This window comes from Pygocentrus nattereri, chromosome 17 (assembly GCF_015220715.1).
Source record: "Pygocentrus nattereri isolate fPygNat1 chromosome 17, fPygNat1.pri, whole genome shotgun sequence".
In the NCBI taxonomy this organism is placed as follows: Eukaryota; Metazoa; Chordata; class Actinopteri; order Characiformes; family Serrasalmidae; genus Pygocentrus; species Pygocentrus nattereri.
In genome coordinates this window covers 40,459,020-40,472,321 of record NC_051227.1, presented here as the reverse complement: position 1 = coordinate 40,472,321, position 13,302 = coordinate 40,459,020, and the positions used below count along the sequence as shown (strand labels likewise).

Sequence of the window (13,302 nt, the reverse complement as noted above, 5' to 3'; positions counted from 1 at the left end):
CACCACCATGTTTCACCATAGGGATAGTATTTCCTTAGAGAATCTTTTTCCTCATGTGGAGTCGTTTACATGCTGTTTAGCAAACTTCAAGTGGGTTGTAATTTGCCTTTTACTAAACAGTGGCTTCCTTCTTTCCACCCTGCCATAAAGGTCTGATTTATAGAGTGCTGAAGAAATGGTTGTGTGTCCAACAGGTTCTCCCACCTCTGTACAGGTAACTTTTGGAGCTCTTTTGGAATTACTGTTGGGATCTCCTTGACCAAGGCCCTTCTTGGCTGGATGCCCAAATTGGCTGGACAGTTTTACAAAGGTCCAAGGTTGGGCCAAGCTTCTTCTATTTCAAAATCATTGACGCCACTGTGGTTCTGGGAACTCTCAAAGCCTTAGATCCTTGCATTGATCTATACCTTGCCACTGTTTGATCACTGGAGATAGAAACACAGTTCCTCAGACTTCATAGCTGCATTTTTGTCCTGATAATGCAGTGTAAATTCTGGGCCTCAGACCAACGCGTGCGCCTTCCCAAACTTTGTCCAATCAGTTTACACAACAAGTGGACAGGATGCACCTGAACACAATTTGGAGTGCCACAGCAATTTTGGATCCCTCTGTCTGAATACAAGTCTGGAGGCTTTTGTAAAGCAGAGACTTCAGATTTAGATTTTTAATGAACCTTAAAAAAAATGCTAAGAATATGTTTTCATCATATTGTGTGTGATTATATGTAGATTGATACATAAGAAAATATACTCTACAATATTTCTTGGCAGGCCTTTCCATCGTAGTCGTCATGTTACAGAACCACAATTTTTACAAAATGAAAATGTATTAATTCATCTCAAAAAAGCAAAAAGCACATCAACTTTGCTGAACTTTGCTATTTCATTGAACCCACTGAGAGCTGATGGCACACATGCAGTGGATATTTCAGGTAGTTAACCGTTTTCACAGCAGCCATAAAACGTAAAGAGCAGAGTCTAGAACGTCTCTCCATCTAGGGCTGAACAAGTTCACGCAGCTAAAAGCTCTGACCTTCTCTACAAATAAAGTATTTCCCATGTCTTTTTTCATCATGTACTCTTTGGCAAACATACGGCGCCCAACTATGATGTAACTGCTCCCCCACAAATGAACGGCCAAAGCCAAGAATAACACTTTAACACGCAGCATTCAGCCAGAACCCCCAAAAAAGAGAGCACTGTTTTCTTAGTTACAAGTTGCTATATAATTTCCATCAGCCAACAGACATTTATGACTAATCCAGATGTTCGACCTTAAATTAGTTTCTCTTTACCTACATGTGGTAAATACAGACCTCACAGATATAACTATAATCATAAAAGAAAATAACACTTAATTAGACATTATGTCTTAATTCACCATTTACTGCACTCCAAGACAATGAAATCACTTTTCCAGGCTCAATGTAAAAACGGTGGAGTAAATAATCGTCTCCGAGTGCTTGAAAGGTTGTAGGGGAGGTGTGGTACATGAATGCAGGCAGAGAGAGAAAATAAGTAGAAAAATAAGGTTTATTTATATACAACGTTGCAGCAATACATTTCCTTTCTTTAATAATTAAACTGTGCACAACTGGACAAATGACTATGCATCTTAGTTCAAATACACAAACATGAGCGATTCTCACACGATTCTCAGCTCGTCCAGCCAACCTATTTTCCATTTCAGTGTCTTTTCAGGGGGGGTTTTCTTTTCCTTTACAAAATACAGACACATACCTTAACAAGATGACCAGAAATTGTGTCGTGCCTTTTCACCACTAAGCATTTTGGCTTAATTAGAATGGCTAACCGAGCAAAAGATATTTCTTCAACGACAAAATCTAATCTAAGCCTTACAGCAAAAATCTGAACGATTCTTCTCGGAACCTCCTGAAATGAAGTATAAATGGATTCTACATTCTAGCTCAGAATACATTTGAACCAGGACCTCATCACGGATCACACAATTCAAACTCGCTGGTTTCCGCAGCCATGCTCCTCCAGCAGTGTGCGTTCAGGCAACTGCAGGACACTCTGATGCTCCATATGAGCAAAGTTAAACACAGTTCTTCCCAAGAAGTCTTCAGTCTTCGCGGAGGTAGGCCTCAGGAATATCCTCCAAGTCATGCAAGTTGATGCTGGAAGCATACTCAGCCATTCTCTGGATCTCATCGGCCTTAGTCTCGGCTAGACTCTTCTCTGCTGCCAGCCGGATTTTCCTCATCTCCTCTACCTTAGACTGCGCCACCTGCAGGCTGGTCTTTAAGGCAACGGAGGCGTGTTCCGCTCCTGCAAACGGAACAGTGCAGGGTCAGTTAACTGAAACCAGAATCATCAATGGCCAAAAAAGCTTTGGCTACTAGAGAGCTTATAGCTTACAAACACAGACCTGAACTGTAGGCTGCCTCGGCCGACAACTCACAGATCTTGACGGCATTCATCCAGTTTGATTCAAAGCGCTTGCACTCGACCAGCCTGTCACTGACCTGTTGAAAGAAAGAAAGAATGAGTTCTGCAACTCATAACAGGTCAATGAGACCTACAGCTCTTTACATATAAAGAGAGACAAAGATTTTTTACTATAACCCCTTTAGATTTAATAGAACCATCTCTGTCAGTCAATATTTCTAGGGAATTATAGCCAAAAATGGTGTGATGAAGAAATGAGTCACACAGTAATTCATGTAATGGGAGAGTGGCTCCTCTTTGCTCACATAGTTGGCAGTAATATAACTACAGGCCACAACTGATTAACTCCCCCCCCCCATTCCTGGACCCTGGCCCTGCACATTCAACTGCTTTCAAACACACCCCTCGTACGTCATTTATGAACTTACTAATTTACAAGCCCTTGGTGAGGCTGCAATGGGAGTGTTTGGTGAGCTACAGCAGAGAACACATGAAACTGTGCAGTGCTTTGTCCTCCAGGACCAGGATTAAGCTGCAGTGGCGTAGAATACACGTTGAACATTACCTCTACTCGCTGGCCAATGATGACTTGCCAGATGCTGTCTTCCTCCGCAGGTGTGAGTTTTCCCATCGAGTCCAAATAGCGCTTCTGAAGAGCAATGAGGGTGTGCAGAGCCTGAGAAAAGAGAGAGTGTGAAGTATAAGACCCTATTCTCTGGAAAACACTCGTCAATGTGAGAAGATTAAATTCAACCTCTCTCAGCAGCAAAGAGAGGTCAGCAGCTTTAATGACGAAGCTCAGCCGACTTAACTTTGAGATCTTTTGAGCTGAATTCTCACGATACAAACCAAAAAGACCAATTTACCACAGGGTACAAGCACATACCTTTGAATAGCATGTAAGGGCGTCCACAAGGGCCAGAGTGGTCTGGGAAAGGTAGGTGTTGGCGCTGTCTGTGACCAGGCAGGATGCCCGCCGAATGAGAGATTCATGCGAGAGGTTTTCCACCTGCTGGAAGAAAGAAACCAAAACAAAACAAAACACGTCTTTAGCTTGTGCTACATTCTGTTGTCACGGCTGAGTGTGTTTTTACACTTATGACTATGGGCATTGGTGAGTGTCAGCGTTGGGCTGATATCAGCAGAAAAGGCTAGTCTGAACATCGGAGGAGCGAATCCTGTAACACATCAAGCTGGAAGCAGCGCACACACTCTCACACTCTCATTATCTGTGTATTCCTTCCTGTGGTGCTGTAGAATCATTAAGTAACTCCAGCACGACGCGTTACTTTTAGAAGCTCATTTCAGCGCCTCGACTGAAAATAGCTCATTTGAACGCGTAGCCGGGTAAACAAGAAACGCTGGATCAGTTTTGGGTGAAACTCAAGGTTTCAAAAGAAAAACTAGTAAAATGTCCGCTCTAAATAAAATGAGTGACAGCTCAGCTTGACTTTTACACATTTCTTGAATTTGTCTTAAAGTTGCTTTTCTAGAGCTAGTTTGTGGGCAGTCGTGGACTGGAGGTCAGGGAACCAGCCTCGTGACCCGGAAGGTAGGAGGTTCGATGACTGAGGTGTCCTTGAGCAAGACACCGAACCCCCAACTGCTGCCCGGGCGCTGCGGATTGGGCTGCCCACCACTCCGGGCAAGTGTGCTCACTACAGTGTGTAGGGTGTCTCACTTCATGGATGGGTCACTTCATATTTACTAGTAAGGGTCACTTCATCATTTTACAGAAACTGCCGCAATATATGTGCTTCCCCTCGTTTTATGCCCCCTTGCTGAACTCACTGCGTTGGCAGGTGAGTGGAAATCCTCTACATTTCTGTGTAGTTTTGGCTGCGGCCCCTTTGCTGCCCTGTCCATTCTCCCACATTTGTGAGAAGAAGTTTTTTTTCTTCTGCCTTTACTTTTTTTTTCATTGCTGCTTCACTACTTGTACTCATTTTAGATGTCGGGCGGGGAAAAAACGAACAAATACACCAAATAAGCCCTAAAATTGAGTGAAGCGTGACTGCATTGTCCTACCTGCGCGAAGGGAAGTGCGCACAGGCCGCTCCCCACGCTCAGCGCCGCCGCCTCCGACCGGGCGACCGCGGGAGCGCGCAGCAGCGGGCGGACTGATTTCCTGTTGCTGCAGAGCGACGTGCTCGCGCCCCTTCAGGCAAAACAAACGACACTTTAGCACAAACTTCACATCCCGTCACCACCAAATCACAGCGCAGTGGAGGAGCAGGGCCAGCGAACCGAACCAGCGCTAAACCCGGTTCCGACACGGCCCTGCTCACCATCTCACAGCACGCCGGTCACCGCTTTACTGTTGCGTGCCGGACTTCTTCTTCCCACGCACACACAACACGAGCGAACGTCTGCGTGCGCACAAAGAAGTAAACCCGTGAAATCATCCCAGATCTTTATATTAGACATATTTACCGGAATAGGTTCAGGCACGCAGCAGCTCGGCGGATCGTAGCCATGTTTGCTTCGCTGTGGAGGAAGTCGGTCCGGCTGTGAAACCCCGCCCTGGACACACACGCCCCGCAGTGTCTGAGCGCCTGCATGCCCCCGTCCTGCTTCTCCGCGCTAACTGACCGAGTCCAGCTACTTCTCCGCTGTGTCTTCGCCGTCCTCTCTCAAACAGCGCCCGTCTCGCCAAGTTAAAAGCTTTTAAAGTGTAAAGTCGGCACCAAAATGATGCAGCGCTTTAAAAAAAACCCGCGAGCCAGTTTCAGCTGTTCTCAGTGAAGCTGGGATGCGCAGAGAACCGGGCCCCTATTTATACGCCGAGGAGGCGCTGCTGACCTCTGCTCGGGTAGTTTATTGACCAGTGTACTCCAACTGTAATCACCAAGCGGTCGATGCAAGTTCAAGGAGAGACGTGCGTGACGCACAAGTTAAACACCGCGTCAGCAGAAAAGCTCTGGTGGTCCCACTAAACCAGCTGGGCCTTTTTTAGTAAACAGATTGTGGGACAAAGGCTGACGAGCACGCAGGCCCCCTATCAGCACGAGCCGCAGCGGACAATGAACAGCTCCCAAAGCAAAACACGACCAGTCTACGTGCACATAACTTAAGCCAAAGGTCCAGAATAGGATAAGAGGTAAGGGACACCGCTGTTGGACACTTGACGCTTGGACGTTATCCAGCTCTAATGGAAAATAAACACCTCTCCCTGGACAAAACAGGACATGCACGGTTATAACCCAGATTTAGAGACTGACCGTTCAAACTCTGCACAGTTCATTCATTGTGCTGTGATCAAACCTGTCCAGAGTGACTGATGTGAGCTGGTGCGCTGTGGAGAAGCTGGCCAGCCCAGATGTTCTCCCCAGTGGTAGTGAAGGGAACCAGATGTAACAGTGGTAAACCTGAATAATTTGCTTTGGGTACTAGTTTGGCTTGCATCGCCCTTCAGGTGCCTCTGTGAGTTTTTCTTTTTCTTTTCTTTGAAACCTTTAGAGGCATTAGAAGCTTTGGATGCCTGGTTCCGGTCACCATGTCATGGTCATTCAAGTGATCCTGAAAAACACTTGAATTCCCCTCCATGTCAAATTTATTGTGCACTCATTAATTCACCCTTTACGCTTCAGTATGTGCAGCTATTTGTTTGGTAGTCGGTGCAAATCAAAATAAACTGTTTAGAGCATTAACGTTTGCTGTCTGTGTCGCTGGTTGTTGGCAGTAGAGTTCAGCGTCTGTGCATCAGGCAGAAGGACAGAGTGTTAAACATTATAATAAACAGAAATAAAAAAAAAACTTTTTTTTAAAAAAAAAATCAAGATTTAAAAGTAAAATGACACATGCAGGGTGGAGAGGTACATGTGAGAAACCATATATGTATTGTTTCAGATTTACTTGACTGTAATATTATTATTATTAAAATTAAATTCCAAAACATGCACTACAAGTTGTGTAGGTTCACTGGTGGTTTTAGGGAGTAAATAAACGGCTAGGTTTGCGCTGTAGACATCGCCCCCCCTGGTTCCTATCGCCACCGCTGTAAAGGAATCTGATTTGGCAAGCATCTCAGTAATGGGCCGTTTTACACTGACCACTCTGAATGACTTTGTTTACATCTCAGTGCTTAAATTATGCACTTTTTGAAAAAATTTGGTGGAATTGTCCTTTAATATGACCGTAGACAGTTAACAAGCTGTATTTTGATTTCAGGTTGACTTTGATTTTAGTTGGACTAAGTTTGTCATCCCATCCCGTGCAAATGATAAGCAGACATTTTGAATACTGAACAAGAAAAATGTTGCTGTTTATTGAACGTTTTCTTATGATTTATTGTCTTTTGCTAATCATTTTTGTGAATGACTTAGAGAGACCCTAAATAATTGGACAGCCTGCTTTCCAGTGTGCTAGGAATGAATGTGGAGATCACCTGTGACTACAGCTTGTGAGCTCAGCGTTGTTTGGTATACAGTTTATCACTATTAGACTATATCAATAATTATTTTACTGTAGCTTTGATATTAATCAAAAGAAATGTGCATTCTCAGGTGGCCGTGTTTACATGCCTTTCCCTATGAAGTGGTTCTTCATGGGTTCTGTAGTAAAGACAAAGGTTCTATATAGAACCACGAACACTCGGAGAACCGTTTCCATGCTGAAAAGCTTGTTTGCATCGTGAAATGTTTTTTCAGAATGATGGAGAAAATGTTGTGCATGGTTCTATGAAAAGGGTTCTACTGTGACAAGCTTGATGTCATAACAATAGCAGAACCCTTGTTGTTGCTATAGTGTAGTGTCCAAAGAGTGTTTCTGTTCTATGAAGAACAGAAACAGAATTAATTCAATTAAAACCAAAAATCTGAAATGACCTGAATGACCTGCTTTAGCAGTTCAAATGTATTATTATGTTCTATAAAGCTTTCTGTAATAGTCAATTGCCAAAGTTTTGATTAGGAAGATGATGAAAGGAATGAAATGAGTGCAGATCAGGCAGGAATGTCTCTGTGCAGGGGGGGCACCTCTGCAGTAAGGCCCTTACGAAAATACCGAGTGCATTCCCTCATTATTGCTCATTCACCTCCCAACACTTCACAACAGTGTGTACAGAATAGAGTCATCAGCTGTAATGTACACAATTCAAACACTTCTACAGATAAGACGGTTGATGAAACATTGATTTTCTTCCTCAAACGTGCAACACTGTCGATTTCACCTGGGTCCATCAGGTCACTTGAGGTCAAATCACAAAGGCTTGACACTAAGCTTCATAGATCTTGGAGGCACAACGTAAGAAGACACAAAACAGCGTCAGAGGTGGAGGCTTGGCCTTCGGTTGCTGAAAATACTGCAGGGAAGGACGATTTGTAAAACCCAAAGCCGTCATTGAGCATTTTGTGTTTTGAAGGTTGTGTTTCGTTGCAGAGTGAAACACGAGCTTTTCACAGTTTGTAACTGGATTACTGGCGGTTTGTTTTCAGTCAGTAGTACATTTAGCTTTGACCTTCCTTCAGACTGTTTTTAATTATTGAAGAAATGAGAACTGCTCAGATATAAAACATGAATGAAATGTGTTTTTACACTATTCATTCCCTGGCCATGTTATCAGTAACAATGACTCTGTATCTACACTCTTTGTCCTGTTTATCAGGTATACTTACCATATAGCTGCACTTTGTAGTTCTACGATTACAGATAGTAGTGTGTCTGTTTTTCTGCGTACTTTGTTAGCCCCCTTTACCCTGTTCATCAATAGTTAAGACCCCCGCTGTGCAGATGTTATTATTAATGAGAAACAGATGGACTGTAAACAGTAATGGAGCTACAAAAATGCACCTTAATAGTAAGTGGGTGTCCAAAAGTTTGTAGACACCTACTTATCCAATTTTTTTCCAAAATAATATGGCATTTTTGCCCACTTTGCTGCACTAACAGCCTCAGGGAAGACTTTACACTAGATGTTGTAACATTGCTGTGAGGACTTGATTGCATTCAGCCACAAGAGCATTAGTGAGGTCAGACTCTCATGTTGGATGATGAGTTCTGGATCAAAAATGCCGCTTCAGCTCATCTTAGCTCATCACTCCAGAGAACACAATTCAACAGCTCAACGCTGGGGGCTTTTTACCTTTCTAGCTGACGGTTTGCATCACGCATGGCGACCTTAGGCTGAGGTTAAGCTGCACCAGAGTGTCCCATTCTATTGGCACTGCTTTTCTCTTGTGATGGCACAAGCAGTGTGTGAGAAATTGAATGCCCGTGACAGGAATTGGTACACCTTGAATGCACTAATTAGAGGGTCTGGATACCTTTAGACATAAAATGCATGTCAAATAACTGGGGCTTGACATCAGCCATTAGAAAGCGTGAAACCACCTTCCAAGATGCTAGAAAGTGATCTCAGAGCCACTGCTTTAGCATGTTCGCAAACGCCCAAAAAAGATTGTTCTTCAAGGGTTCTTTAGTAAAGAAAATGGTTCTATACACCCATCAGGTATAATATTATGACCACCTCTTTGTTTCTGTGCTCATTGTCCACTTTATCAGCTCCACTGACCGTATAGCTGCACTCTGTAGTTCTACAGTTACAGACTGTAGTCCATCTGATTCTCTGATACTCTGTTACCCTGTTCTTCAGTGGTCAGGACCCCCATGGACCCTCACAGAGCAGGTACTGTTTGGGTGGTGGGTCATTCTCAGCACTGCAGTGACACTGACATGGTGGTGGTGGTGTGTTAGTGTGTGTTGTGCTGGTCTGAGTGGATCAGACGCAGCAGTGCTGTAGAAGGTCACAATGTTATGCCTGATCAGTGTATATAGCACCATGATTAAAGGACTTCAGATTGATGGAGAATGTGGTATAGATGGTTCTATATCTACAGTACATTCTCCAATTTGAAGAACACTTTCATAATACATAGAACCCTTTAATAATGCAATCATTCATAGTTCTAGATAGAACCATTTTTTAAAACTAAAGAACCATTAAAGAACCGTCTTTATTAAATGTGTAGGATGCAGATATGCATGCAAATATGTAACAAGATAGCAGAGTCTTTTCACTATTTCTAAAAAGATTTCCCATAATTTTAAAACCATCAGTGTGGGCACATCTGAAGACAAACTGGCAGAGGTTCTTTAAATCCATTTGATTTTGCATCCAAAGAAATGGTGAGTGTTTTTACATAATGCCTTGGCCACCCTTGCAGGTGTCAGGATAATGTTAATATTAATACAAGTGGGTGATTTGATTATAGGAGCCCCATAGTTGAAGTGCGTTGGGGGCCAGATTGGGTTAATGGTTGAAAGCACTCTAGCCTGCCACGCTTGTTTTGCATGGTGGGCTTATAATTAACAGAGATAGTGACAGACTGTTTAGAAGGGCTGCTTTGTGAATCACCTAACGGCCATAAACAGCAAACTGAAAGGCACAGAGACGTAGATTTGAAGCTTCCCTGATATCTTCAGACCAGTCCACAATTATTTGACAGTGGCTCATTTTGATGCTGCATTAGAAAAATCATGAAGTGTAACCTTGCATTGTTAATAATGAAAGCCAGTCATTTTGCTAACGGCTGTAGGATCTGTTACGTTCAGGGGCAAAATGGACTGATATCTGGCCGCATGTCCTGGCTGCCTCTGCCTGGAACGTGTACCCTGTGTCCATGTGGAGCTTTCAGCATAATGACTGTCCACTTGCCACTAAATCAACAAAAATAGTTTGATTGAGAACCAAAGCCACGCTTTGCAATCATTATTTTAATCTAAGTTTAATCTGCTCTTTAAAACATTTTAATCTTTTGAATCATTTCTTTATCAGTCATACCTTATAAAGCCTGGTCTGAATTGATGAGATCAGTTCCAAAGGATAGACTTGATGTCTAATTAACCCTTAAAGGCTGCACACCATCAAAATTCACCTTTTTACCTAAATATAGTGCTTCGCAACAGCATTCACCACCCTTAAAATCATTTTGATATGCTCTTACAGTAAATTCTCAAAGTCAGGATTCATTATTTGTCAGCAGATCTTTAAAAAAAACACACACAAAAAGTACGGCTTGCATAAGTATTCAACCCCTTCAGACTAGAACCTCCTTTTGCTGCATAAACAGCTTTATGTCTGTTGGTTAAGTTTCTACCTTGGTGCATTGTTTGGAAGTGATTTTTACCTGTTCTTCCTGGCAGATTTGCTCCGTGTTGCTCAGGTTGATTGGCTAATGCTTGTGGACTGCAAAAACAGATTTCAGCTTGGACTGGACTTGGCTGAATATAGATCATTTACCTTTTGGTTGTTTACCTCTCCTGTGTTGCTTTGGCCTTAAACTGAGGATCACTGTGAGATCACAAGGTAACGTTTCTCGCTTTAGTCTTTTTGCAGACTGATGCAGGCTGTCTTGCAGTATCTCTCTGTATTTTGCATCTGAGATCCATCCTTGATTTTTAACATGTCTAGTCCACGCTAAAGAAAAGCATGCCTACGTCATGATGCTGCCACCCCCGTGCTTCACTGTTGGGATGGTGTTTGAGGAGGAATGAGCAGTGTTAGGTTTTTGCCACACCATAGCATTTTGAATTTTGGCCAAAAAGCTCCAATTTTGTCTCATCCGACCACAAAACCGTATCCCACATTTTAGCTGAGTCATTTTGATCCTTTCTGGCAATTGCCAGAATGTGGCTGTGAGTTTGATATAGCTTTTCTTCAATAATGGCTTCTTTCTAGCCACCATCCTGTACATATGTAGGCAGAGCTCTTGATATGCTTAACTGGTGCACCTTCATGTCAGTTTTAGCCCCTGAACTCTGTAGCTCAGTGATTGTTGGCCTCTCTATGGCTTGGTCTTGTCAAGGCAGTGCCTGGGTGGCATGACGCAGTTTCCATTTCCTCAGAGTTGATCCGACACTTCTTACTGGGATTTCCAAGCACTTAGATATTATTGTGTAGCCTTTTCGGATCTTGTGCATATGTAATGTGTGTGTATGTATAAATAGGAGCTTCCACTGCTGGAGCTTGTGAAGAGAAGAAGAGCCAATGTGAACAAGAAGAGAGTTGCAGTAGTCCAGGCAGCTAGAGATGAAGGCATGAATAAGGGTTTCAGCAGCAGATTGAGAGAGGCATGGTCTCAATTTGCCAATATTTGCACAAATGGACAACAGAGGTTTAAACAACAGTCCTTACATGGGCATCAAATGAAAGAGATGAGGATTTTATTTAGGGATTTATTGATGATTGATATAGATCCAGTAAGGGTAACTACAGTCTTATCGCTGTTATGTTTCCTCAGGTTTTTGGTATCAAGCAAGGGGTGAATTTTTAATGGATTTAGTCCTGAGAAAAATCTGGGTGTCATCCTCGGAATTGTGAAAAATCAGTTTGAAGTGATGTATGATATGACTGAGAGGGAGCCAAACAAGAGAGGTCCAAGGAATGAGCCCTGTGGAACCCCTTGAGTGATGGCAGAGGTGGAGGATGTATAGCCAGAGAGAGTGATGAATGGTTTTATACCAGGTAAGGAAGATGTGAACCAGTACAGGGGAAGAGTGCCCAGTTCATACTATCTTGACGGGAGGATTTATCGACCTAATATGTCAATAGCTGTGCTTAAATCAATAAATATAAGAATGCCAACAGCACCAGCACCTGCAGACACAAGATCATCATGACCCTAATCAAAGCAATTCCAGTGATGTGGAATAGATGGAATTTTATTTATTTCATAATATTTAATTATTAAACAAATTGGCTTGGAAAAGAGTGCAGATTTGACCGTCCTGAATGATCTACAAGCTACTCCATGTGTGCATAACAGCATCCAGTGGTGTCTCACCTGGTGCTACACATTGATCATGATATCCTCATCAGCACAATCATATATACCTGTAGTATATACATGTTCTTCTACAATGCTGCGTCGCCTTAGCGCAGTGGCAGCAGACTCTGTGCTACTAGAATCATGTACAGAAAACACTCCTGATGAACTTCAATGTCATGGGAGTGTATTTTGTGCATGATTATATTTGAAAACCGATTGAGAGAAGCAGCAAACTCTGCCCCTCACAAATGTGATGCATCACTGCTAGTAAAGCAGAACCCTTCTGCAGTGCTTTTGGTTTTTAGGGTGGAGTTTTCTGTTTTTGTGGGGAAAAAATGGTGTGGGTGTGGGTTTTGTACATGATTGAGAAGTAAGGCAAGCTGAGGGCAAAGTAGTGTCCAAAGTAGAGGGCAAATAATACTGTCCACATTTAACATTACGTTTAGAGGATAGCAGGGTTCCAGCAGCTAAATGTTATTTATTGATCTTTCCTTCATTATTATCCATGCAAATCGCCACCTACATTCTGACGCCCTACTCTCTTTTAGTCATTGGTGCTGAGGAGAACATCTGAACGATTTAATATACAAGGAAGTGATGCCCTAATTAATGCGGAAGTCTTGATAGTGAGCCAATAAAAGAATGATCAGCAGTTCACAAGCCAATAGCTGTCCTCACAGGCAGAGCTTGGAGTATATAGTTTATAGTGTTAAAATCACAACAGTTGAACAGAAAACAATGACGTGATGTGTTGTAGTTATTTTTATAAAGAGCTACTTGAGCCATAAAGTCATGTGAAGAAGTGAGGACACTCCATAAACGATTTCTCTTTGTTTGACGTCTCTATGTGCACATATTGAGTATTGGCTGTACACTTAAACAGCATGTATAGGTAAATGTTATGTAATAGAATACTGTGGCATGCGCCCGCTGATCGTCGGGGCCCGCGGGGTGGGCGCATGCCACAAATACAAAATAACAAATCTGACTTGATAACGAACTAAAATGTCATGTTTTTTTCTGTTGAAAAAGGAAAAGTGCACCCCTGGCTTCAGTAACTGGTATTGCCCCCTTTGGCAGAAACAACTTTATGTACGTGTTTCCTATACATTTTTCTGGTATCT

General features: G+C 42.7%; 1 protein-coding gene and 1 long non-coding RNA gene across 2 annotated transcripts; one reads left to right on the top strand and one right to left on the bottom strand.

The window, feature by feature from the left end:
- Positions 1 to 1,514: 1,514 nt before the first annotated feature.
- On the bottom strand, positions 1,515 to 5,154 carry diabloa (diablo, IAP-binding mitochondrial protein a). Its single transcript, XM_017723101.2, has 6 exons — positions 4,845 to 5,154; positions 4,440 to 4,569; positions 3,298 to 3,423; positions 2,977 to 3,087; positions 2,392 to 2,488; positions 1,515 to 2,291 (listed from the first exon to the last, which is right to left on the bottom strand). Exons 1-6 carry the CDS (start codon positions 4,970 to 4,972, stop codon positions 2,086 to 2,088), a joined length of 798 nt encoding a protein of 265 aa, XP_017578590.1. The 5' UTR covers positions 4,973 to 5,154; the 3' UTR covers positions 1,515 to 2,085.
- Positions 5,155 to 5,253: 99 nt separating this feature from the next.
- LOC108442857 lies at positions 5,254 to 6,061 on the top strand. Its single transcript, XR_001859086.2, has 2 exons — positions 5,254 to 5,773; positions 5,871 to 6,061. It is a non-coding gene; the product is annotated as an uncharacterized LOC108442857 (long non-coding RNA).
- The last annotated feature ends 7,241 nt before the right edge of the window (positions 6,062 to 13,302 follow it).

Bases quoted from the DNA above. Each gene is read 5' to 3' on its own strand.
- diabloa (XM_017723101.2), bottom strand. From the start codon at position 4,972: ATGCAGGCGCTCAGACACTGCGGGGCGTGTGTGTCCAGGGCGGGGTTT. The intron at 3,424-4,439 runs GTAGGACAATGC...TCTTTCTTCCAG, and splicing joins GCGCACTTCCCTTCGCGCAG to CAGGTGGAAAACCTCTCGCA. The intron at 3,088-3,297 runs GTATGTGCTTGT...CTCTTTTCTCAG, and splicing joins CCCTTACATGCTATTCAAAG to GCTCTGCACACCCTCATTGC.